Source organism: Acinonyx jubatus, chromosome C1 (assembly GCF_027475565.1).
Source record: "Acinonyx jubatus isolate Ajub_Pintada_27869175 chromosome C1, VMU_Ajub_asm_v1.0, whole genome shotgun sequence".
Classification (NCBI taxonomy): domain Eukaryota; kingdom Metazoa; phylum Chordata; class Mammalia; order Carnivora; family Felidae; genus Acinonyx; species Acinonyx jubatus.
In genome coordinates this window covers 27,289,837-27,316,710 of record NC_069381.1, presented here as the reverse complement: position 1 = coordinate 27,316,710, position 26,874 = coordinate 27,289,837, and the positions used below count along the sequence as shown (strand labels likewise).

The window sequence follows — 26,874 nt, the reverse complement described above, 5'->3', positions numbered from 1 at the left end:
GTAATGAATTTAATGTAACATTTCATAATCTATATTTTTACAGATGATGTTACATGAACAGACTTTAAACATTTTTTCAATAAAAGTTTGTTATATTCATGCATTTTATACTTAAGTTGTTCCAAATGCTAATTAATTCACCTTTTATCTCTTTGGTGAATTTTACCCGATGAGAATCAGTCAGAGGTCTTGGTTGCTCATCAATATTATGAATGTCAAGAACTTCACACATGAATTGAATTACAGGTTGTGCTTTGTAGAAGGCAGTGGCAGAAACTAAGAAAAACACAAATGGTACAAATTAATGTTTCTGTAAAAAAATTCAGAAATTTGTTCTCAGTTTCCATGATAATTAACTAATTATAAAGTTATAATTATCCTTTATGCATACTTATGTATATAAAAAAGCATTTCTGAATCAAGCAGTTTCAATTTGATGGCTGTTTGACTAGGAGACAGGCAGAAGAACAGAAAAGCCAAGTACTATAGTTTTTATTATCTATTTTTCTTTATGGGTAACTGAATAAAACCTTTCTCTGCTACATGTATAGAAATATTCTGGGTATGAGACAAGGCCTGTAAGGGGACACATGCCAGAGCTCCTTAGCAGAGGAAAAGGTTAGGTATTCTTTTTTTTTTTTTTTTAACTTTTATCAGGTTATTTTTTTTAATGTTTATTTTTGAGAGAGTAAGAGACAGAGCATGAGTGGGAGAGGGGCTGACAGCAAGGGAGACACAGAATCTGAAGCAGGCTCCAGGCTGAGCTATCAGCACAGAGCCTGATGCAGGACTTGGACCCAAGAACCACGAGATCATGACTTGAGCTGAAGTCGTACGCTTAACCGACTGAGCCACACATACGCTCCTAAACAAAGCTTGCTGTGCCACCCTGGCCTGTTTATTCTAGTGAAAGCTTTTCCTGTCTTGCACAGATTTGAGAAGACAGTGTTAGCAAATGATACTGGTACTAATCCAAATTACAGGAAGTAATAAGTAAAGAGCATTTGCCTGATGTGATCTAGCTACAGTTGGTAGTTTACTAACAGTCAACCAGCATGACTTCTTAATCTTGGGCTTCAGAACTAGAAGAGCTTCACCAATAGTTAGCACATCACCATCACTCATTTCTTTTCTTTTTTAATGTTTTATTAAAAAAATTTTTTTTAATGTTTATTTATTTTTGAGAGACAGAGACAGAGCATGAGCGGGGAAGGAGCAGAGAGAGAGGGAGACACAGAATCCGTAACAGGCTCCAGGTTCTGAGCTGTCAGCAAAGAGCCTGACACAGGGCTCGAACTCACAAACTGTGAGATCGTGACCTGAGCCAAAGCTGGACGCTCAACCAACTGAGCCACCCAGGCACCCCAAGAATTTCCTTAATTTGATAAAAATTATCTACCAAAAACCTATGGCAAATTCAGGGGCACTTGGGCTCAGTCAGTTAAGCATCTGACTCCTGATTTTGGCTCAGGTCATGACCCCAGGGTCCTGGGATGGAGCTCTGCCTCAGGCTCCTCACTGAATATGGAGCCTGCCCAGGATTTGTTTATCTACCTATCTCTCTCTCTCTTTTTTTCTTTATCTCTCTCTCCCTTCCTTCCTCTCTCTCTCTCTCTCTCCCCCCATCCTCCCTCCCTCCAACTGCTCTGCTCCCCTGCTCACACTCACTTTCTTTCTCTAAAATAATTTTTAAAAATTCACATTAAAAAACATCTATGGTAAATTCAACTTCATTTACTAGGAAGTTCTAGCTAGCACAGTATTGCAAGTTAGAGAAATAACGGGTAAAAAGACTAGAAAGGGAAAAAATTATTCACAGTATGACTACACAGAAAACCCAATAAAATCTACAGATATAGAATTAATGAGAGTTCAGCAAGGTTGCTAGACTTAAGATCAATATATGAAAAGAAATTACTCTTATACATTGGCAACCAAATTAAAATGTAATTTAGCAAAATACATGTTAAAATTACAACAAAAAACAGTAGGACTTGGGATGAAATCCAAACAAAATATGTATAAGATCTAGAGAAGTAGGGGCGCCTGAGTGGCTCAGTCGGTTAAGCGTCCGACTTCAGCTCAGGCCATGATCTCATGGTTCGTGAGTTCGAGCCCCGTGTCGGGCTCTGTGCTGACAGCTCAAAGCCTGGAGCCTGCTTCGGATTCTGTGTCTCATTCTCTCTCTGACCCTCCCCCACTTGTGCTCTTTCTCTGTCTCTCAAAAATAAAAAGTAAAAATGTAAAAACAACAGGGGCGCCTGGGTGGCACAGTCGGTTGAGCGTCCGACTTCAGCCAGGTCACGATCTCGCGGTCCGGGAGTTCGAGCCCCGCGTCAGGCTCTGGGCTGATGGCTCGGAGCCTGGAGCCTGTTTCCGATTCTGTGTCTCCCTCTCTCTCTGCCCCTCCCCCGTTCATGCTCTGTCTCTCTCTCTGTCCCAAAAATAAATTAAAAAGTTGAAAAAAAGATGTAAAAACAACAAAAGGTCTAGAGAAGTAAAGGGTATCTTTACTATTGAAAGATATGACAGAAGATCTAAATAAATGGAGTAATATACCCTATTTGTATAAATTATTCCCATATTAATCTGCAAATTCAGAGTAATTTCAATCAAAATACCTATCACCTGGACCTCTGGAAATTAAGAAGCTAATCCTAAAACTAACACGAAAGGGCAACAAAACAAGAATATTTATTAAAAAAAAATTTTTTTTTTTTCGGAGAGAGAGTATGCAAGCAGGGGTGAGGAGCAGAAGGAGAGAGAGAATCTCAAGCAGGCTCCATGCTCAGTACAGAACCCAATGAGGGGCTGAATCCCACAACTCTGGGATCATGACCTGAGCTGAAATCACGAGTCAGATGCTTAACACACTGAGCCACCCAGGTGACCTTAGCCAAGACAATTTTTAAGTCTAAGGTCTGCCCTATCATTTATCAAGATTTGTTATAATCTTATTCAAGTCAAGAGACTATGGGGATAGACACACAGACCAGCAGAACAGATATGAAAGCCTACCTCACACAATATACAAAAACAAATTATTATGCAGAGAATAAATATGAAAAAAAAACATTTAGAAGAAAATATAGAATATCTTTTTTAAAAATGTTTTATTTTGGGTGTGGGGAACAGAGAAACAGGGAGAGAAAGAATCCCAAATAGGCTCTGTGCTGTCAGTGTGGAGCCCAACAAAGGGCTCGATCTCATGAACTCTGAGATCATGATCTGAGCCGAAACCCACAGTCAGATGCTTTACCCAGTGAGCCCCTCAGGCACCCCTAGAATATCTTTATGATCTTGGTGGTAAGGAAGAATTTCTTAACAAGATATTAAAACTATAAACTATTGAAATCATAAGAATTTCTTTCTCTCTCTCTCTCTCTGTCTCCTGAGCACAAGCAGGGGAGAGTGGCAGAGGGAGAGAGAATCTTAAGTGGGCTCCATGCTCAGTGCGGAGTCCAACATGGGGCTCAATCCCATGACCCTAGCATCATGACCTGAGCTGAAATTAAGAGTCAGATGCTCAACCAACACAACCCTAAGAATTTCTTAAAATACGTAAACTATAAACTATTAAAACTATAAGGGAAAAAAAAATATGGAAGAGAACTGTAAGAAATGCACCCATAAACAAAGCAAAACAACAAAAAAACACCCAAAACAGCAGCAAAATGAGGCTATAGATTGGTAGAGGACATGTGTAACACCTATAACAAATAATCAGTATTTAAAAAAAAAATTTTTTTTAATGTTTATTTATTGTTGAAGGAGAGAGAGAGAGCATGAGTGGGGGAGGAACAGAGAGAGAGAGGGAGACACAGAATTTGAAGCAGGCTCCAGGCTCTGAGCCATCAAGCACAGAGCCTGATGTGGGGCTGGAACCCACAAACCGTGAGATCATGACCTGAGCCGAAGCCGGACGCTCAACCGACTGAGCCACCCAGGCACCCCACAAATAATTAGTATTGAAATATGTAATGAGTTCCTATAATCAAGATACAACAAATGTGGCAAATGACATGAACTAGCATTATATAAAAGAGAAATCTAAATGTTGAAACCCATAAATTTTCATGAATTATTTTATGTGTAATTAAGGAAATACATAACAATATTGAGCTATCATTTTACACCAGTCAAGATGGGCAAAGAATTTTAAGACCTGTAACACAAACTGACAACAAGCCAATGGAAGAATGAATGCTCTCATGCAGACTGGAGGGATATAAACTGATACAATGACGAGAGCAAATAGTAATGTATAGTAAATTTGAAGATATGCTTACTTTTCCATCCAGCAGTTCCACTATGTTGAAATACATACTCTAGAGAAATTCCCTATATGCCAGAGGAGGCATGAGTAAGAATGCTTATTGTAGCATTGTTTTTAATAGTAAAACCAAAATATCCATCAACAGATGGATAAATCTGGAGTGTGTGCACATAATTAAAATGGACTAGCCAGGTGTTAGAATTCAGATCAATAAAATTAGAAATCAAGTACAGATATTATTGAGAGGACTTTGGTGGAAAATGAGATATTATCTACTACTTAGATTGCCAGTATCTAGATATATATAATCTACAACTAAGGAAAAAAAATCACTAAAAGAGACTATGTCTAGAATACCAGTAGGATAGTCTTCCAATTCATCAACATTCATCTCCAAATTTATTAAGGACATTTAAATTTCAGTAAGGTTTTGTAATACACTCTACACCTCTAATGTATCTTTATATAGATTGATAAATGATAAATTTTTTTTGCTGATAGAAATACATCCTTTAATTCCTGTCACTGATTGTTTGTTGCACATTGATTTTTCCAAGCTATGTTTATTTTCTTCTTTTCATGCACAGCAGTGTTTGAATAATAAAACAAGGACAAGCTTTAAAATAAAATAGACATAGATTTTGATCCTAGGTCCAACATTTACTGATTATGATTTCTCTGTATTTCTATTTGTTCAGTTGTAAATTTAGAATACCTACTACTCATAGCATTAGTGTGGGGATTCAATGCAAAGTACCTACTTGTACGCAGACCATAATAGGAACTCAACAGAGCTTCTTTTTTCATTTCTTTTAAAAAAATTTTTTTAAATGTTTATTGATTGAGAGAGAGAGAGAGAGAGGGAGAAGGAGAAAGAGGGAAAGAGCGTGTGGGGGGGGGGAGGGGCTAAGAGCTAGAGACACAGAATCTGAAGCAGGCTCCAGGCTGTCAGCACAGAGCCCAATGTCGGATCAAACCCACAAACCGTGAGATCAAGACCTGAGCTGAAGTCCATCACTCAGCAGACTGAGCCACCCAGGCATCCCTCTTTTTTCATTTCTGAAGAACTGTTCATTCATGTCATTTGTTCACTGATCTAGTGAGGTCTTAATTCTAGGCAAAATCACTTTGTTAATGTAAACTAACTCCTTAAAGAGGTCTTATAGGAGAATGTTCCATTAAGAAGGAATTAGAATTTTTTAAAAATGTTTACTTATTTTTTTGAGAGAGAGAGAGAGAGTGCGAGAAGGGGAAGGTAGGGGAGGAGCAGAGAGAGAGGGAGACACAGAATGTGAAGCAGGCTCCAGGCTCTGAGCTGTCAGCACAGAGCCCTACGAAGGGCTAGAACTCACCAACCAGGAAATCATGACCTGAGCCGAAGCTGGATGCTTAATCGATGGAGCCACCCAGGTGCCCTTAGAATTTTTTTTTTTCAGAAAGAGGGAAGGCGGGGGGAAGAGATGGGGGGGGGGGGAGAAAGCGAGAGAGCGAGAGAGCGAGAGAGCGAGAGAGAGAGAGAGAGAGAGAAAGAGAGACTGATTGCATACGCACATCAGAAGAGGAGGGGCAAAGGACCCAAAGTGGGCTCTGCATTGTCAGCAGACAGCCCCATATGCAGGGCTGGAACTAAGGAATAATGAGATGATGACCTGAGCCCAAGTCAGACCCTTAAACGGTCTAAGCCACTCAGGTGCCCCAAGAAGGGGTTAGAATTCTTAAGTTTGCTTTTCACTATGTCAAAAGACATGGCAGAAAATAACAGATAAGAAAAAAGAAAGTAGTAAGTGCTTGCCATATTTAAAATAACTATGACTATGAAATAAGTCCAGGTTCAAATGAATAGTATAAAATAGAACAGTAAATAACATTGGAAGCTTGTAAAAACATAATCACAATTATACCTTAATGTACACATACTACCTCCTGAGAGGTTACATGGTATGGATGTTATCTGCTTCAATTTTAATAGGCTTACTCCCATGGCTCTGAAAGTATGAGAACAGAGATTAAGACTACTTATTACACAATGAATGTCTTTTTATGGTTATAATTAGTGAGCACTTTAGAGGCCATGTTAAATATCCTTGAATTTCCTATTATCACCTGGCAAGATATTATTAACATAGCATCCAGGAGATATTGATAGATTAAAGAATTGTTTTATTTTTTCTATTTTTAATATAAAATATCACACATTTAGTAAAGTATATAAAATATGAATATTACTGAGAGTATTATACAATAAATATATACAGAACCAGCACTGGATCAACAACTAAATATTGCCAGTATCTTAGCAACCTCTTTCTTAGCCCCTTCCCAATCCTAACTTCCTCTCTCTCTTTCAAAGGTAATCAAAGTCCTGGCTCATGGTAATCACTTCCTTTTCTTTAAATACACAACATAAGTACAGATTCAAAAACAGTTTAGTTTTCCTGGTTCTTGAACTTTATATAACTGGAAACATAAAGCATGTAATCCTTTTGAGACTGTTGCTAAAGATGGTCTCTAGCTCATATATATTAAATGTAAATAGTTTCTTCATTTTCACTGCACTAACACTCTGGTAAAAAAATATAGTTATCTATTCTAATGTTGGACATTTGTGTTGGCATTTTCCTTTGGTTACTGTAAGGTTATGAAAATTCCTATAGTTGGTCTTATTGATGCACATAACACATATAAATTTCTCTGGTATAAAAGGCTCCATCTAAAAGTAGAATTGCTGAGTCATGAAGGATCTGTATCTCTAATTTTCCTAGATAATGCCAACTCTTCCAAAATGGTTTTAACAACTGACCCTCTCATGAGCAATGTATAAGTTATTTTTGTGCTAATTTCTCACTGTTAGTACTGTCAGACTTGAATTTTAGCCTTTCTGGTGGGTTATGTAGGAATACTTTACTTTTAGAAAAGGATTTTCAGGCTTACATATAATAAAATGCATTTTAAGTGTAAAGTTCAATGATTTTGACAAATGTATATATCTATGCTACTACAACCCCAATTAAGAAGGAAAATTTCTATCACCCCAGAAAGTACTTTCCTGCCTCTACGTAATTAGTTTCTCCCACATCTGCCCTCGGCAAACACTTATAGTATTCTTTCACAATAGATTAACTGGTTATAAAATTTCATATAAATGTAATTATACTGTATATACCATTTTGAGTTCATTCTTTTGCACATTTTAATTGAGATTCATTCATACTGCTGTATAAATTAATAGTTCTTTTTAATTGCTGGGTAGTATTTCCTTGTATGAATAGATCAAAATTTGTTTCTCCATTCACCTGTTCTTGGATATTTGGGTTATTTCCTGTTTCTAGTTATTATGAATAAACAAATATATGCACATAAATCTTTGTTTGACCTCTTATTTTCTTTTGTCTTGGGGAAAGGCCTAGGAATAAAATTGGTGGGTCATAAAGCCAGAAAATGTTTAACTTTAAAAGAATATGCCAAAATATTTTTCAAAGTGGTTGTACAATTTACACCTACCATTTCCAGTTGCTTCACACCCTAACACTGGTATTGACAGTCTTTTTTTTTTTAATAGTGGAATTTTTAAAGTTTTTATTTGTTTTGACACAGAGAGAGAGACAGGCAGGCAGAGAGAGAATCCCAAACAGGCTCCATGCTGTCAGTACAGAGCCTGATGTGGGGCTGAAATGCACAAACCATGAGATCATGACCTTAGTCGGATGCTTAAACCAACTGAGTTACCCAGGTGCCCTGGTATTGCCAGTCATTTTAATTTAGCCCATGCAGTGGGTGTGAAGTAAGTACCTCATTGTGGTTATTTGCCTTTCTCAGATGAGCAATGATGTTTAGCATCTTTTCAAGTGTTTACTTGCCATTCACATACATCTTTTGTGAAGTGTCTGCTTTTGACCACATTTTAAAAATTGTCTGGTATAAATTTTTAATATTCTGGACACAAGTCTTTTATTTAGATAGATGTTTTGCAAATAGTTTCTCCCAGCAGTGCCTACTTTTTCATCTTAAGTGTTTTGAAAAGAGGGTTTTCATTCAGATGAAGTTTCCAGTATATTAAAAAGTGTTTTGGGGAGCCTGGGTGGCTCAGTCGCTTAAGTGTCCAATTCTTAATTTCGGCTCAGGTAACGATCTTTCGGTTCGTGGGATGGAGCCCCACGTCAGGATATATGCTGATAACATGGAGCCTGCCTGGGATTTTCTCTCCCTTGCTCTGCCCCTCCCCTGCTCACGATCTCTCTCTCAAAATAAATAAACTGAAAAAATAGATCTTTCACTCCAAGGACATGAATATTTTTCCTGTTTTCTTAGAAATTTCCCAGTTTTAGCTTTGTGGATTAATTTTTGACTATGGTGTGAAGTAGGGGTTATGTTTATTTTTTTCACACACATATCCAGTTGTTCTGGCATCACTCATTAAGACTATCCTTTCGGGGAACCTGGGTGGTTCAGTTGGTTGAGCACCGACTCTTGATTTTGGCTCAGGTCATGACTCCAGGGTTTGGGATCGAGCCGTGCATCCAGCTCTGTGCTGAGCGTGGAGTCTCCTTAAGATTCTCTCTTCCCACATCGTGCTCACTTTCTCTCTAAAATAAAGTATTAAAAAAAAATACTACCTTTTTCTCACTGAATTATATTGGCTCCTCTGTCAAATATCAATCAACCACATGAGTGGGTCTCTTTCTGTAGCTATTCTAATTGCTTCTCAGCCTGTGATTAAGATCAAGTATCTTAAGAAAAAAAATAAAGATCAAGTATCTTAATATCTGTAGCTTTTCTATAACTTGATTAACAGATCTACCTTCACCCCAATATCACACTGTATTGATTACTATGGTTTTGTAGCCTATCTTTAAAACCAGGTAGTATGGGGTGCTTGGTTGGTTAAGCATCCGACTCTTGATTTTGGCTCAGGTCATGATCTCACAATTGCTGAGATTGAGCCCCGATTTGGACTCAGTGCTGACAGTGGCAGAGCCTGCCTGGGATTCTCTCTCCTTCTCTGCTCTCTCCTGCCAGTGCACTCTTTCTCTCAAAATAAATAAATAAACTTAAAAAATATAAAAACTAAAAAAAATTTAAACGCCCTAAAACTAGGTAGTATAAATCTTCCCACTTTGTTTTTCTTTGAAATGTTTTTGGCTATTTTAGGTTCTTTGTATTCCCATATAAATCTTAAGACAGCTTGTCAACTTATATTAAAAAAAAATCCTGATGAGATTTTCATTAGGATTGTGTTGAGTCTATAGGTCAATTTGGGGAGAACGGACAGCTTAACAATTTTAGTGTTCTGGTCCAAGAACATGATATCTTTATATCTTTCTTGGGAAGTCTTTGTAGCTTTCATTATACAGGACTTGCACATCTTTCTTTAAATCTATTTTTTTTATTATTAATGGTATTTTTTCTTAATTGTTGAATGCTAGTATTATTTCTTGTTATACTGCTTGTATTGATTTTTGTCTATGCTACTAGTATACTGTGTCCTTGCTAAATTCATCTATTAATTCTAGTAGGTTTGTGTGGTTTTTTTTTTTTTTTTTTTGGTAGATTCATTAGGATTTTTTATGTAGAGAATAACAGGTCTTCTGCAAACAGGGAGAATTTTATTTCTTCCCTTACAACATTATGTCTTTATTTTTCTTGCCTCGGTGCATTGGTTTGCACTGCCAGCACCATGCTGAATCAAGCAGTGAAAAGCAAGTATCCTTGCCTTGATCTTGGAGTAAAAGCTTTTAATCTTTTTTTACCCTTTAGTATGAAGATGATGCCTCTTATGTTTTTTAGACGCTTTCTTTTATCAAGCTGAAAAAGTTTCCTTTTATTGCTAGTTTATTGTAAATTTTTATCATGAGAATGTTAGAATGTGTCTAATGATTTTTCTGTTTGTTGGGAGGATTATACTGTTTTTGTCAAGTGTTGGTATCACAGGTATACTAGCCTCATAAAGTTGGAAAGTCTTTCCTCCTCTATTTCCTGAATTACTGAAAGACCGGTACTATTTTTTCCTTAAATGTTAGATAAAATTCACCAGTAAAATCACTGGAATTTTCAGGGGATTATGAATTGAATTTAATAGATACAGAGCTATTCAGATTATTCTTCAGAGTAAATTTCTGTAAAGTCATGTTAAATTATCAAATTAACTGGTATAAAGCTCATAACATTTCCTTATTAACCTTTCAATTCTAAAGGACCTTTAGTGAGACCCTCTTTCATTCCTGATACTGGTAATCTGTTTTTTTCTATTTTTCTAAATCGGTTTAGTCTTGCTAGGAGTTTTTAATTTCATTAAAAGAACCAACTTTTGGGTTCATTCATTTTCTGCACTGTTTTCTATTTAATTAATATTTGCTCTGATCTTTATTATTTTTTACCTTCTTTTAATTTGGATTTGTTCTTTAGCTTAGGACAGAAACTTTGTGTGACACCCAGCATGCAAGATGTCCCTAATAAGTCTTGCCTTATAGAATTCACAACTTTGTATAAGTCTTTCCTACAATGAATATAACTGTGTAACTAACAGGATATTATGAAAATGGCAAAATGTAGCTTTCAATACTAGGCCTTAATGTCATTACAGCTTCTACCTTGCTCTATCATGGATTACTTGCTCCAGAGAAAGTCAGCCACAATACTGTGAGAAAACTTAACCAGACCTCTTGAGCGGTCCATGTGGCAAGAAACCAGGCCTTCATCACAAACTTGTTACCAACTGAGTTTTATAGCTGTAAAGCAAGACTTAATCATCCCTGTAAACATATTAAGTACCTACTATATCAAGGACTCTCTTATGGGTTGAAATTTAGAGATGATCCAGACAAAGACTCTGCCTTTTAAGAACAAATTCTGGGTTATGATGCTCATTTCATTCCTTCCCCAATCCCCAAACTCCGTTATAACTATGGTAAGGAATTATAAAAGGGGGGGGGGGGGAGTGCCTGGGTGGCTCAGTCTGTTGAGCATCTGACTCTTGATTTTGGCTCAGGTCATGATCACAGGGTCATGGGATCCAGCCCTGCGTTAGGCTCCATGAACATGGAGCCGTTTAAGATGACCTCTCTCTCCCACTCTTCCTCTCCCAGACTTATGCTCTCTCTCTAAAAAACCAAAAACATAATCTTAGAAAGAGGGGAGAACAGAAAACAGGAAATCCATCAACACTTCAGAAGACGAAAAGCAAGAAGCGCCAGGTGGCTCAGTTGGTTGAGTGTCCAACATCGGCTCAGATCATGATCTCACAGTTTGTGAGTTCCAGCCCCACATCGGGCTTGCTGCTGTCACTGCAGAGCCCACTTCAGATCTTCTATTCCCCTCTCTCTCTGTCCCTTCCCTGCTCTGCTGGTGCTCTCTCTCTCTCTCAAAAAAAAAAAAAAAAAAAGAAATTCAATAACAATTTAAAATTAAAAAAAAAAAAAAGCAAAAAGCTGAAAAGCAAGTGGACAGGTTGTAACTGACACAGTAGATCCAAGAAAATGAAATCCCAAGCCAGTTAGGTTGGGAAAGATAAGAACCAACTGCATCTACACTATAAAATCTTCAAAAAGCATGAGGAGTGGCAGCACCTCTGAAACTAGGCAGTACCTCTGAAACTAGTGACAGAATGGGGAGAGGTGTGGAAAAATAAAGAGGAAAGCTGTTTGAGAAGCAGGCGGCGTCCTAGACCCTTGTCTAATCCCACATTGCTGAACAACTGCCCTTTTGTCATCCCTACATAAATCCAGAGGTTTATTTTCTGGAAAAAATAAAGGAAAGGCTCTCTGGAGGGAGCATATCAGGCACAGTTGAGGGCACAGACTGTACCAAAAAGAAGGGATTAAATGAATATGAACATTAAATGCTGAATGTTGGCTTCTAGAATGTAGACAATCAGACTGATACCCTTCAGGCAGGAGCTGAAAAGACTTATCTTTGAGTAACCTGACCAGCCAAGCAAACAGACTTGAGGATACAAATGTAGGTCCCCTAACATCAGTCCACTGAAACCACCCTATAATGAAGTTCATATTCAACTGGCCCCAATGATGCATTCGGAGCTTCTAGTCAGTGTTTTAGATCCTAATGAATCATGAGTAGATAACCAAAGATACAATGTATCTGAAGAAAGAAAGACTCTAACAGGGAAGGCAGAGATCAAAACATAAAGGAGTAGGAAGGGTAAACATGTACAGGAAAAAGAAAACTCCAAAATAGATTACAGTAAAACCTTGGATTGCAAATAACTTGTTCTGCAAATATTCCACAAGATGAGCAGTACGTGACACCGAATGTCACACGATCACAACTGAGCCGACGGTTCGTCTCTCTCATGAGCGCTGTGGGACTGTGGGTGACTGTCTCCTGTGCTTGCATGCTCGGTCTCAGGCCATGGTGTTTGGCAGAAATCAGGAATTTTTCAGAACGCTGGAAGGTGCCCACAACTGGCACTAGTGTATTTTCTGTCACTTCAGAGCACCTATGGACAGTCCTTTGCTTTTCCAACAAGAGTAAGCTTAGGAATGCTCTGCTTCATCCTAGGTCAGGCTGCCTGCAGATATAGACCCTTTCCTCTGCTACCTTATTACCAGTTATATTAAATACTGTAAGAGTTTATTAACACTGTAGTATAGTCAACATCCATGAGAGTGTATACAATAGTCCCCATGCAGAAGGCTGAAAAGAAAGGCAGTAAGAGGGAGATGATTACAGTGGAAGTTAAGAAGGAAATCATCAAGAAGTACGAACGAGGTATGCGAGTGGCTGAAATTGCAAGATTTTGTAAGAAATCTACGTCTGCATCCTGTCTGAGGAGGAGGAGGAGGCGGAGAAGAAAAAGGCAGAGGAACCCCTCACTTCAAATGAGATTAGGGAGATGTGTAAAATGTGGGAAACAGTGCAAAATTTTGTAGAAAGGCACCACCCAAATAAGGCTGTAGCAGTGCGAGCAATGAATACATTAACGACAATGCAATGTCACATTTCCACGAAATCCTCAAAAGGAGGCAAAAGCAAGTGTCACTGGATAGGTTCCTTGTTAACGGTGCATGAAAAGAGAAAGATTCCATTGAACCAATAGATAGCACTGATGCTGGTAGTGATGATGAAAGTTGTCCTACACAATAAGCGTCCTCTCTCATCTCTCTTACAACAGCCACGAAGGTTTTCAAAGGTAAGTGCAGGTTAATTTCTTTTTCTTTATATTTTATATTTTATTTTGTATTATATTACAGTACTATAATAATTTCTGTAATAATATTTTAAGGTTGTAGAATGAATCATCTCAACTTCATTATTTCTTATGGGGAAATTCATTTTGACATACAAAGTGCTTTGGATTAGGGGTGCCTAGATAGCTCAGTTGGTTAAGCATTTGACTTCAGCTCAGGTCATGATCTCACGGTCTCTGAGTTCCAGCCCTGCCTCCAGCCCTGCCTCGGGCTCTGTGCTGACAGCTTGGTGCCTGGAGCCTGCTTTGGATTCTGTGTCTCCCTCTCTCTCGCCCCTCCCCCACTCAGACTCTTATCTCTCTCAAAAATAAACAAATATTTAAAAAAAAAAAGATTTCTCTTTATTAAAAAAAGAAACCCAAATGCTTTGAATTACAAGCACGTTTCTGGAATGAATTATGCTCTTAAACCAAGGTTTTACTGTTTCTTAGTGAGCCAAGAGAGGATACTGTAACTGTGAAACAAGAATAGTATCCTACAACACTCAGGAAATAAATAACTACTAGAAAAGAAGAACATGATAGCAGAATGAAAAAGTGAATAAAGGGTTAAAAGATGAAGCTGAGGATATGTTCCAGAAGGCAAAGCAAAATATGTGAAAGACACTAGATATACACTTAAAATGGGTACATTTTACGGTATGTATAAAAAACAAACAAAACCCCTCACTAAAGCTATTTAAAAAATGGAGCACTGCTTTCAAATTTGTGAAGGAAAATTATTTCCGACATAGAAACTCAGTTAAACTATCATTTAAGTTCACTTCCCAATACGCAAGGTGTCACAATATTTGCCTCTTACGTACATAACGTTTCCTCATGAAACTTTTGAACACTAAAAAAAAAAAGGATATAGGAAACAGAAGATCAATAAAGGAAAAAGACAAAAATTCTCAAGGGAAATAGTGATGTGCGATTCCAAGAGGACAGCTGTGTACCAAATACGAAGGGCATACTCAATGAGACTGAAACAAATAGGATGAAGACTGTCACTGAGGTTTCTGCTGCCATCATTCTGATTCTGTAATGTGAGGATGGTCTGGGTAAGCCTGACACACACATATTTACTTTGCCTGGCTGGACCATATGTTGATAAAGTTCCTGTCCTGTTGCCTGAAATGAGACTCTCATTATACTCCAAAAAAATGTTCTGCTTTTTAGGGGCACCTGGGTGGCTCAGTCGGTTAAGCGTCTGACTTTGGCTCAGGTCATGATCTCACCGTCCATGAGTTCGAGCCCCGCGTCGGGCTCTGTGCTGACTGCTCAGAGCTTGGAGCCTGCTTCGGATTCTGTGTCTCCCTCTCTCTCTGACCCTCCCCCATTCATGCTCTGTCTCTCTCTGTCTCAAAAATAAATAAACATTAAAAAAAAATGTTCTGCTTTTGTTTACTGCTGAGAAGACTAATTTGACTATCATAAATTATTTCTTAATCTTTGAGATCTTATACCCGAACTCAAAACAAACATATAAAGCAAGCAACACTAATACTGTGATTAATAAATTACTTTTTAGAAATCTGTTTTCCTTGCAAAGGAAAGCATATTCAGTGCGAACTTTTGACTCTTACACAGAATAAATTACAATCACTAAATTCTACAATTTATATATTCTATTTTCTTCTACGAGCAAAACAGACACTGAATGTTTTGCAGAAAGCTACTTCTACTGAAAAGGACATAAAAATATGTAAATAAAATAATTAAAATAATATAGTAAATAAGTATATAAAAATAAATATAGTAAATAAGTAAATAAAAATAATATAACCTTTCTCAATTCAGATGTACTGGGTCTGAAATTTGTCTGCCAGGAATCTTGCTTTTTAAGGGATACAGTATAGAGCTGTGAATAATATGGACATAATTTGGAGTCAGAGGTTGACCTCTATAATTTCAATGTAAATTATGTGACCTTGAGTCTTAAATATAAGCTATGGCTATATTTAAATATTGGCTTAATAGGTTACGTTATACTGTTAAAATCAAAAGCATATGGGACACCAGCCTTGAAAATTCCCTGACAGACAAAACCAGTTTAGTCACACAAACAAAGCTTAATTTAGCTTATCTTACAAGACTAACTTGACCTGGGTCATTTCTTGCTCATGTCTCTGAAAATCATAAGCAAAACTTAAACTGTTTCCCAAGGTTGATATAAGATAAAAATTCTAATATTATAACCAATCATTGAAGAATAAAACAATCATTGTTTTCTCTCTCTATATATAAACTGCTTTATAACAATATGCCCCTGAGCCTCATTCCATATTTTGGCTTGAATGCTCCCAGTTTGCAAACTGTTTTTGGTGTGTGCACAATAAACTTATACTAATTACTACTTCAGTAATTCATTGATTTTGCTTCTGTTACTTCTGAAAATCATATAAATTATTTAACATAAATGTTAAATATAAACTATGTGACCCTTAGAAAGAGTCAATTTAGAGAGAAAGTTTATTGAAATTTTCTCTCTCTAAACTTAACTCATGCAACTTTGGTAGAATTTACTTCAAATAATTAATGTAAAATGCTTAGCAATGAGTGATAAAGGTATCTGAAGGGAAATACAACTAATACCACATCACTGTGACAGTCTTAGAAATGCAGGAATTATAATAAAATGCAAGTTGCAAATGAGTTTGGCTTAAATGTGGGCTAAACTAAACATATATTCATCCCACATATCATTGAATCTAAGACACCAGTGATGGAAAGGTACATCAATATTTTATGTATCCTAAGAAGAAACTTGCCAATTAAACTGTGACAAACCATCAACTGTAAGACATCTTCTAATTTCAGAGATGATGAAATGTGAAGAAAAAATATTTTTGAGTCTTAGATTGGTAAAATATGGTAAGTCTACCTACATAGTTGAGAGAATATTACATAGCACAAAGCAATCATTTTGAAGACAAGATTAAGTCACATAATTCGAATTAAATTGCTCTTTTCTTGTTCTTCACTCTTCCATTCTTATTTCCACCACCAATAACACCTAGAGGGAATCTGTCGCTTTCTTAGAGAAATGTTCCTCAAATCCAATGACTAGAATGGATCCCTGTTACATGCTCCCTCTGCATTTAGTACTTCTCCTCCATAATACTTACATTGCTCAATAGTAGATTTCAAGATCAGTAAGGGCTGTTTTGTTCAGTGCAATATACCAAACACAAGCAATGCAAAATCAAATCACACAGAAACAAAAAAGGAAACATAAGCAAGTAAGGTGGTCAGAGCAATATTTTCACTCGTTATTTTTCACAGCAGCACTATATTTTACTGTCAACTAAAAAATAAACTCATTTAAACTTTTAGGCTGTATTTTCATTTCATTAGTATGCCACATATCTTTTTTTACAAAAGCTATCAATCTTCTGATTGATATCTTCTGATAGCTTTTACAAAAGCTATCAATCTTCTTTGCTTCACAGTGCACCGTAAGTTATCTACACACTTTGTTCACACAAAAAACATACTCTCACCTTTTTCTTGTAAGATGCAGCTTTTTAGGTCTATCTATTCTCTCTATGCCAACCAACCTATTCCATTCCTCTTCCTTCTTTCTTCCTAAAGGGAACTACTATCCTGAAATTGGTGTGTATTTGTCCCATCCATGTTTTGATAATTTTACTGCATTTGTATGCACTCTGTATAAACTTTTGTTTTCTTAAATTTACATAAATAATAACATACCCTTTCAGTACCTATTACCCCCTCCACATTGTTTTTAGTGATAATATGTTGATACATGTAGATCTGGTTCACTCATTTTACTGTCACACAGAACACCACAATATTCTATAACAATTTATGTACTCATTCATAATGCTTCCCAAAGAAACACGGATAAGGAATTAGGCTATTTCCAATTTTCTGCCATAACAAATAATGCCTCAAGCACAAATGCAAGGTATCTCTATGGTATATTATAGGTTTTCAAACACGTGCAATTTCATCTTTACTTTAACTTTTCTAGAGATTGAAAACTGTTCTCCAAAGCAGCTATACCAAATCATACTCCTACCAACACTGTAACTTTACATCCTCAACAACATCTAACGTAAGACTTTAATTTTTACAAACCTGAAGGGCGTGAATAGGAACCTTTTTAATTTCATTTGCATTTTCCTGATTACAAATGATTTTGAGAATCTGATTTTCATGTATTTATTGGCCATTTGGGTTTCCTCTTTTTTGAAGTACTTGTTTTCCTATTGATCTGTCCTTATATTTTGTAAAGGTCTTGGTTATTTCTCCTAGCATTTTAACTGTTTATAACATACAAGTTTTTGTCAGTATTTTCTTTTATAATTTACACACTTTATATTTTGTCCAACATTGGATATATTCTCTTGTAAGATTTCTTCTAAAAGAGTTTCAAAGTTTGGCATTACATATTTAGGATTAAAATCCACCCAGAAATAAATTTTGGGTGTGATGTGAGTCGGGTCTAATTTATTTTTTTCATGAAGTTAACTGTATGAACACTGTTTGATAAATATTCTACTCTTTCTTCAATGATACGAAAAGCCACATAATATTTACAAAGTTTCCATATACACATGGCTTATTTCAAGGCTCTGTATTCTGCTTCATTAATCTTTTAATTCCTGCACTTACAGCAGTATGGAATAGTAATTATTGTAGTTTTAAAACAAAGAGGGCAATTCCTCTGTCTTTATTCTTCTTTAAAATTACATTGGCTTTTCTTAGTCATTATAGTTATTTTTCTATATAAGCCTTAATATTCACTTACTAAGTTTCATGATATACCCTATTGGGATTTTATTTAAAATTGCATTTACAGGGGCACCTGGGTGACTTCAGTTGGTTAATTGGTTGATTCAGTTGGTTGATTGATTCAGTTGAATCAGTTGAATTCAGCTGAATTCAGTTGGTTGATTCTTGATTTCGGCCCAGGTCATGATCCCACAGTTTGTGGGACTCAGCCTTGTGTCTGGCTCTGCACCGATAGTGTGGAGCCTGCTTGGCATTTCTCTCTCCCACTCTCTCTGTCCCTCCTCCATTCATATTCTCTCTCTCTCCCTCTCTCAAAAAAAAAAATAATAATAATAATAATAAATAAAAAATAAAAATTTTAATTACATTTACAGGTTAATTTTGGGAAAACTGACATCAAATTGAGCCTTCTCAATAAGCCTATTATATTTCATTTCATTTCATTTAGATTTTCTCTTATGTCTTTTCAATCAAGTTTTTATTTTAGAGACTTCTCAAAAATCTTTATTCCTATGTACCTCCTTTTCAATCCAATTCTTGATCTCATGTTTGTTAAAGCTCAGCTAAGGCATCACTTACTCCTCCAAATATTTTTCTAACTTTCCAGGCTCATTTGGGATACTCCTTCTCTATGCTCTTAGTTTTATCTAATTATTCTTTGCTTAGTATGACCCAGAATTGTGCTAAGCATGGAGGATACGTACACTGGTGAATAAGATGGACAGTCCCTACCTTTGCAGAAATTTCATTCTAATAGGAGAAAGAACAATAAAACATTTATAATTCAGAGTGACACATGCTATATTATAGGGGAAGTACACTGTGCTATGGGAATACATGAATGAAATAAATACCTAATTCAGACTTGGGGGATGGCTGGATGTAGGGGGGAGAGATGGGTATCAAACATTGCTTCTCAAGGAAGTAACATGTAGACTGAAACCTGTAAGAAGAACAGAAGTTGGCAAACACAATATATCTAAATATCATAGTCCTGACATCCTTGTTTTACTCTTGGTTTTATTGGAAAAGCTCCCACTGCTTAACTGTGAAATCATCCACTCTTTGAATATGTTTCCTCCCTTGGCTTCCTTGACACCATTTTTGGGCTCTCATACTGCTGCGATAATCATTAATTTGCTCACTGGTCTTTCTTCCTCCCTTAAATACTAGTATTTGCCATGGGTTTGTCCTCATTCTGGTTTTTACTCTAAATACTATTCCTAAAGAAGTTTTCCTACTTTGTGGTGCCTGGATGGCTCAGTTGGTTAACTGTCTGACTTTGGCACAGGTCATGATCTCATGGTCTGTGAGTTCGAGCCCTGCATCGGGCTCTCTGCTGTCAGCACAGAGCCTGCTTCGGATCTTCTGTCTCTCTCTCTCTGCCCCATCCCCACTTGCGCTGTCTTTCTCTCTCTCAAAAATAAATAAACATTAAAAAAAAAAGTTTTTCCACTTCTACAGTTTCAAATATGGATTTACATACTGAACAGTCTCCAAAGTTTTACTTTTAGCTCCCACCACTACAGATTTTCATATCTGCATTTCCAATGACACACTGGCGTTTCTATCCATATGTTCCATAGGAACTTCAAGTTTTGGATATGTTAACATTTTATCTATTTATATATGGTGTACACTGCCAACTAACCAGCGACAGCAGATCCATCTCTGAATTCAACTGACAGCATCACCATTCACACCTGGTATGAATGAGTCACTACTCTGAGTGTATGTTGGCGAGTATGCCCTTCTTGGAAGCTAGTTTATAATACAGCACAATCACTGAGCCTGAAGGGTTGGTTAGGAACATAAAGGTTATTTCAAAGACTGAATAATCACAGAACTTTGCAGGCTAGGTATGTTTTTGTTTTAATGTGTCAACTTGGCTGGGCTACTAGTTGTCAGCTATTCAAACATTAATCTAGGTATTACTGTGCAGGTGTTTTATAGATATAAGTAAAATTCATAATCAGTTGACTAAGTAAAGGAAATTATCCTGGATAATCTGGATGACTCTCATTCAGTTAGCTGAAAGGCCTTAAAGCAGGGCTGAGGCTTCCCTAAGAGAGAGAAAAACTTCTACCTATGAACAGCAGCTTTAGCCCATACCCAAGAATCCCAGTCTGCCTTTCCTGACAGCCTATTCTAAGGATTTCAGACTTGCCTTGCTAACCCCTACAACTTGTAAGCTGAATCTCTCTCTCTACATAGACCTCCCACCGGTTCTGCTTCTCTGGTTGAACCTGACAGATATACCAGGTCTGTAGTTTATTTCTAAAAACAATTCCTTCAATAACCTAGTAAACCTTCTGGTCTATTCATTTCCAGTCAGTACCATGTACCAGTAACTATACCCAAAGTTTTTTTGTTTTTTTTGTTTTTTTGTTGTTTTTTCCTGGACATGGTTCTGAAACCTATTTTTTCAACTTATTCCTTGTAATATGTTCCTTTCTCTCCACCCCACATTAGACCATCACCATCTCTTACCTGAACTAGGGATTGAAAAAGCCTCCTAACTGGCTCCTGAGATTAGTTTTTTCTCCTCTATCTATTCTCCACACTGCTGCCAGAGGTCTCTTTCTGGAAAACAAATATGATCATGTCACTATCCTTCTTAAAAACTTTTCAAAACTCTCTACCTACAGAATAGAAATAAATTTGTTTTGTATTTCATTAAGTCCTGTTTTTAACTCTTATTTCCTTCTATTTGCTTTGCATTTAATTTTTCTTTATTTTTATAACTTGTTGAAATGAATACTTAGGTACTGATGCTTTTCTTCTTTTCTAATAGGCATTTAAGGTTTTAAATTCTCTCTAAGCATTGCTTTAGCTAATCATACCAGTTCTGATATGTATTTTCATTATCCTGCAGTTCAAATATTTAATATTTTCTTTGTGATTTATTTGACCAATTTATTATTTAGAAATTTAATAATATCCAAAGCTAGACTTTAAGTTCCAGTAGGAAAACAGCAATTTACTTCCAAATTTTTCCCCTTTTCTCCTAGAACCCAATATAGAACAATAAAGAGAATGTTTTTAAAACATTGTATTCAGTGAACCTAGGAGACAATAAAAACCTGAAATGCCAAATTATAACTAAATATGGCCTAAAGTACTTGGGACTGGTAGAACCTAGGCAAGGGAGAAGACATGAAGTATGAAAAGAGCCTAGTTGGGGAACAGCAAATTTTAATTCCCAGAAACAGAGGGTTCCATCATAAGTAGGAACTGCAATGTTTAGAACTGAGGCTGAATGGCAGAATCTCAGAAGGAAGTAGAAAAAGGAGGTGTAGAAAGTGCCATGAGAATGAGTGGAGGGTAGTCTACAAGTGACAGATCTCAGATACTACAACTCTTCTAAAACCAAGGCATGTACTTTTTATCTGTAATTTCAAACTTACAGAAATGTCCAAAGAATACCGCAAAGAACTCCTGTATACCGTTCACAAATTCTCTGTTAACATTTCAAGCAGGCACTTTAAAAGGCAGGAGCTGTATCCTTTGGGAGCAGAAACTAATAAGGACCTGGTAGCTGACAGCTCACACCTCTTACACTTGTAAATTACTAAGAGGCATAGGAGATGTACCTATATTTTGAAGAAAGAATCCATCAGAACATCTGAGGACAGAGGCCTTGAACACAGAAACCTGGACAACCACCTCACTCCTAATGTCCTCTTCCAATTCTTCTTCCTGACTAGTCTCTTCAAACAGGTGGTTTGGAAAAGTTCATCTCATTAAATATGAATAACAAAAAAGTGGTAAGTATCCATACAAAGACACCATAAAAATGTAAGACAGTACAACATCCTTGACAAATAAAACGCAACAAAAAATTATCACAAAGTAGATGAAAACTGTAACACTACTTCATAACATGAATTCAAAAATTCTTAATGCAGCTATTAAGAAAATCTCAGAGGGGCCGCTGGCTGGCTCAGTCAGAAGAGCACGGGACTCTTGATCTTGGGTCGTGATTTTGAGCCCTATGCTGAATGGAGAAATTACTTAAATAAATAAACTTAAGAAAAAAAAAAGTAAAATATCAGAGCAGAAATTTAACAACTCAGGGAAGAGACAGCCAGTCAACAGGAAGAGGTAAACAAAAGTACTGAAAAATTCATGAAAGAAATGGAAGAAAAAGATTTTTAAAAGTTGAAAAATATAAGCACATGGTAAAAATTACACCACAAAAGGTATAGTAAGGAGCAAAGAGAACAGTTACTTTTTAAAAGAAATTAACTTAAATATAAACAAAGAAAAACTGGGGTGTCGGGTGGCCCAGTAGGCTAAGTGTCCAACTCTTGATTTTGGCTAAGGTCATCTCACAGTTGTGAGATAGAACCCTGAGTTGGGCTCTGTGCTGAGCATGGAGTCTGCTTGGGATTCTCTCTCTCCCTTGCTCTCTGCTCCTCCCCTGCTCATGTTCTCTGTCTCTCAAGATAAATTTAAAAATTGAATTTAAAAAATTAAAAAAGACTCAAAACTTCCATTTTCAAAGGGAATCCCTTGGAAACTGACCCAAAATGGTCAACAACAACAAAAAATGTAGTGAAATTAGTGTTAAAGCAACCAGATAAGTTTCAGCAGCCAGACAAAAAAAGCAGGCCCCTCCAAGGGGAAAGAAAATCAAGCTGATATCATACTTCTCTACCGAACATTCAAGGTCAGAAGACAGTAGACAAATACTTAGAAGATACTCCAGAAAGTATAAGTCAATAATTTTGTTTTAGACAATCCTTCAGGAATAATGCTATAGGCAAATGGTTTTCAGTATGTAAATATTTAGCTCTTATTCATGAGCCCTTCTTGAAGAAACAACTTGAGGACAAACTGCAACTAGTAGATGACAGGAAAAATTTCAGCAGGACTGACAGCACAAATACATTTAATTGCAGATTTAAGGTTAAAACAAATGGATATACAGGTGACAGAATGGAATGCAACTGTTACATGCTCCAAGAATGCAGGAATAATAGTACATACAAATAAACCAATGACAGTAGAAAAATAAAAAGAAGAATAAACTCACTGTACCTTATAGTAATAGACAGGAGTCACTGTTGAAAGTCAAGTAGTAAAAGTTTAAACAAAATTATAAAGAACAATAAAATATTGCTATATTGGCTAAAAGTAGTCAGTAAAAGAGAGGGAGGAAAAAAAAGGAAGAGAATAAAGCTAACTGAATTATTACTTATTAAGGAAAAAAGACACTGCTTTAAAAAAGAAAAAGATGAGGGTGCCTGGTGGCTCAGTCGGTTGAGCATCTGACTCTTGATTTCAGCTCAGGTCATGATCCCAGAGTTGTGGGATGGAGTCCCATATCAGGCTCTGCCCTGAGGATGGAGCCTACTTAAAATTCTCTCCCACTCATACTCTCTCCCTCTCTAAAATAAAATTAAAAAAAAAAAAAATTTTTTTTAAAAGAGAAAGATGAGTGATGAGCATAGCATAATAAACTTGTCGAATTATTATGTTGTACACCTGAAAGGTAACGTGTCAACCATACTACAAAAAAAAAAAAAAAGTTAAAAGAAAGAAACATGAGTATTACATGAAGGTAAAGGTATAAAGATTTACCACTAGCAGGGAAAAAAAACTCTTCTCAATATCAAAATTATCATTTAAAAAGCACAGAAAAGAGACCACTTAAAGTTTCAAAACATATATAATCAGAAAATATAAAATAATCTGACATAACTAAGACCAAGCATGTATTTCCTTCCTATATATCTGGCAACTAATCTATTAACAGAAAAAAAAAGCTTTAGACTGACCCATAAAGCAAAACCATTCTATGCTATCACCAAGATGCATCTCTGATTCAGAAAATATTAAAAAAGGTAAAGGACAGGAAAGAAGTTAACATATAGGATAAGGTTCACACACACATAAATTATAATCCTTTCATTAGATAATGCAGACTTTTGGCCCAAAGTTAAAAAAAAAATTCATTTTGGGGCACCTGGGTGGCTCAGTCGGTTAAGCATCCGACTTTGGCTCAGGTCATGATCTCGCAGTCTGTGAGTTCGAGCCCCGCGTCGGGCTCTGTGCTGACAGCTCAGAGCCTGGAGCCTGTTTCAGATTCTGTGTCTCCCTCTCTCTGACCCTCCCCCGTTCATTCTGTGTCTCTCTCTGTCTCAAAAATAAATAAATGTTAAAAAAAAAATTAAAAAAAAATTCACTTTATCATGTAAAAGATACAATTCACAATGAACAGGGGTGTGTGTGTGTGTGTGTGTGTGTGCATGCTCTTAAAAATGTAGCAGTAACATTAAGAAAGCAGAAATCACAGGAGATACGAGGAGAGACACACAATAATAATAGAAATTTTTAAGTTATTTCCCCTAGTCTTAGAGAACAATTAAACAAAAGTAACTAAGAAATGATCTAAACAACCTAATCAAAAAGGTAAGCACAGATGGATATTCATTTAACTCTATCATAATAAATAAATATACCTATTTTCAAATAGCTATTAAACGTTCACAAAAATTGACTATGTATCAGACTACAAAACATACTTCAACAAATTCTAATAGGGGAAATACACGCCATATCCTCTGATTAACAACCCAAGAAAATCAGAAAATTGGAAAATAAATAATGGATAACAGAAAATAAAAAGATCTTCAACCTGCAAATTTCAAAAATCTCAAGTAATATTTGGATAATAATGAAAATATGAATGAAATTTGTGGTGTTTCTGGACAATAATAAAAATCCTACATATTAGAGGCTTTGGGATGTAGCTAAAACAGTGATCAGAAGAAAATTCATTACTTTAAATACTTTCATCATTAAGAAAAGATGAAAGTAAATGAATTACTAATATAGCTCAAAAAGTTAGAAAAACAACTAAAGTAACTGAAAAAAGTAGAGGAAAACATTTATAAAGCTAAAAGCAGAAATTAAGGAGTTAGAAAACAGAAAGCCAGAGAGCTTAAAAAAAAAAACCAAAACATTCAAAAGCTCTTTTGCTGGGGGTTTGGGGAGGCACTGAAATCAGTTGTTTAAACTACTCCATCCTAATCAAGAGTAAAATGGACAAAACACAGATATACAAAATAAGAAAGGGGAGGAAACCACAGAAGTAGACACAATTTCAAAAAATAAGAAATGATTTTGTAAAACTTTCTATAAAATATCAAATACAGGTAAAATAATTTTCTGGTAAGATAAAATCTACCAAATCTGAACCACAAACTGAGCCTAAAAAAACTAGTTTTCACAAAACAAATGGAACAATTTTCAAAGAGCTATTATACATCAAGAAAACAAAACATACCACAACACCAGACTTCACAAGAGAATTCTATCAAACCTTGAAAGAGTTAACAAGTTTAGTACTATTTAAAAACTGTTGTACATTTTAGAAAACAAAACTTGTAAATTCTTTATGAGATATAAGATTAATACCAAAACTTGAAAAAGATCACACACAAAAAAGAAGATACAAGATCAGGTCAAACTTACTTTTGCATTTTGATTAAAAAGGCAAAATATTAGCAAGAATACAGTATCACATTAAAAGAATCCAGAAATACAAGTTCGGTTCAACGTTTGTTAAAAAGACAAATATCTTATCAGCTCCATAGACGTTGAAAAGGAATCTGACAAAATTCACTATCTATTATTGATTAAAAGTACTTAATAAGGAGCCCCTGGATGGCTCCGTCGGTTAAGTGTCTGACTTCGGCTCAGGTCATGATCTCACGGTTTGTGAGTTTGAGCCCCACATCAGGCTCTGTGCTGACAGCTTGGAGCCTAGAGCCTGCTTTGGATTCTGTGTCTTCCTCTCTCTCTCTGCCCCTCCCCCATTCATGGTCTGTCTCTGTCTCTCAAAACATGAATAAAACATTTTTTTAAAAAGTACTTAATAAAATAGGAATCATCAGATGCTCGTATACATACACATACATATATATGTATCATAGTTAATGCAGAAACATTGGAAGCATTCCTAAGGTAAAGAGGATGCCTGCTAGTCACTACTCCTTAACACTGTCTAATTAGTCAATATAATTTGATAAGACAAAAATTAGAAGTATAAAAATCCAAAGGAATAGTTAAACCTATCACTATTTGTAGATGAAACGATTATAACTAGAAATGCCAAGAATACCACCTGAATAACTACTATAAACATAAATGTAATAAGGCAGACATAAAGTACACAGAAGTCAAAAGCCTTCATGTATGTAAACAATAACCAGTTAGAATCTATAAAACCCATTTAATAGCAAAAAAAGGGGGGGGTGGAATATCTAGGAATAACAAGAAGATACGTGCAACTTTCATGTAAGGTAAACTTTAAAACATTCCTGAAGAAAACAAAACTAATGTTGTACCAATAGAAAGGTATAGCATTTTCTTGGACAGAAAAGACTCAGTATCTTAAAGATGCCAATTTGTCCTAACAATTTCTAAATGTAATGAGATTTCAATAAAAATTATAGTCCATCTTGGGGTGCTTGGGTAGCTTGGTTGAGAGACCAACTCTTGATTTTGGCTCAGGTCATGATCTCACAGTTCATGGGATTGGACCCCACGCTTCCAGCTCCACACTGACAGCATGGAGCCTGCTTAAGATTCTCTCTCTCCCTCTCTCCCACTTGTGCTTTTGCTCTCTTTCTCAAAATAAATA

General features: G+C 36.2%; 1 protein-coding gene across 9 annotated transcripts in view; it reads right to left on the bottom strand.

Moving 5' to 3' along the window:
- The window catches only part of LOC106973183 (argonaute RISC catalytic component 3), a 115,427-nt gene that overhangs the window by 45,293 nt on the left and 43,260 nt on the right, over positions 1-26,874 (bottom strand). For 5 of the 9 annotated variants that reach the window (XM_027059680.2, XM_027059679.2, XM_053211362.1 and 2 more), the window contains exon 6: positions 142-276. In XM_027059680.2, the coding sequence (XP_026915481.1) occupies positions 142-276 (135 nt within the window). Of the gene's footprint in view, positions 1-141; positions 277-6,177; positions 11,642-19,075; positions 25,806-26,874 lie in introns of those variants that run through there. The other 4 variants (XM_053211387.1, XM_027059682.2, XM_027059683.2 and 1 more) reach the window with 4 other exon arrangements.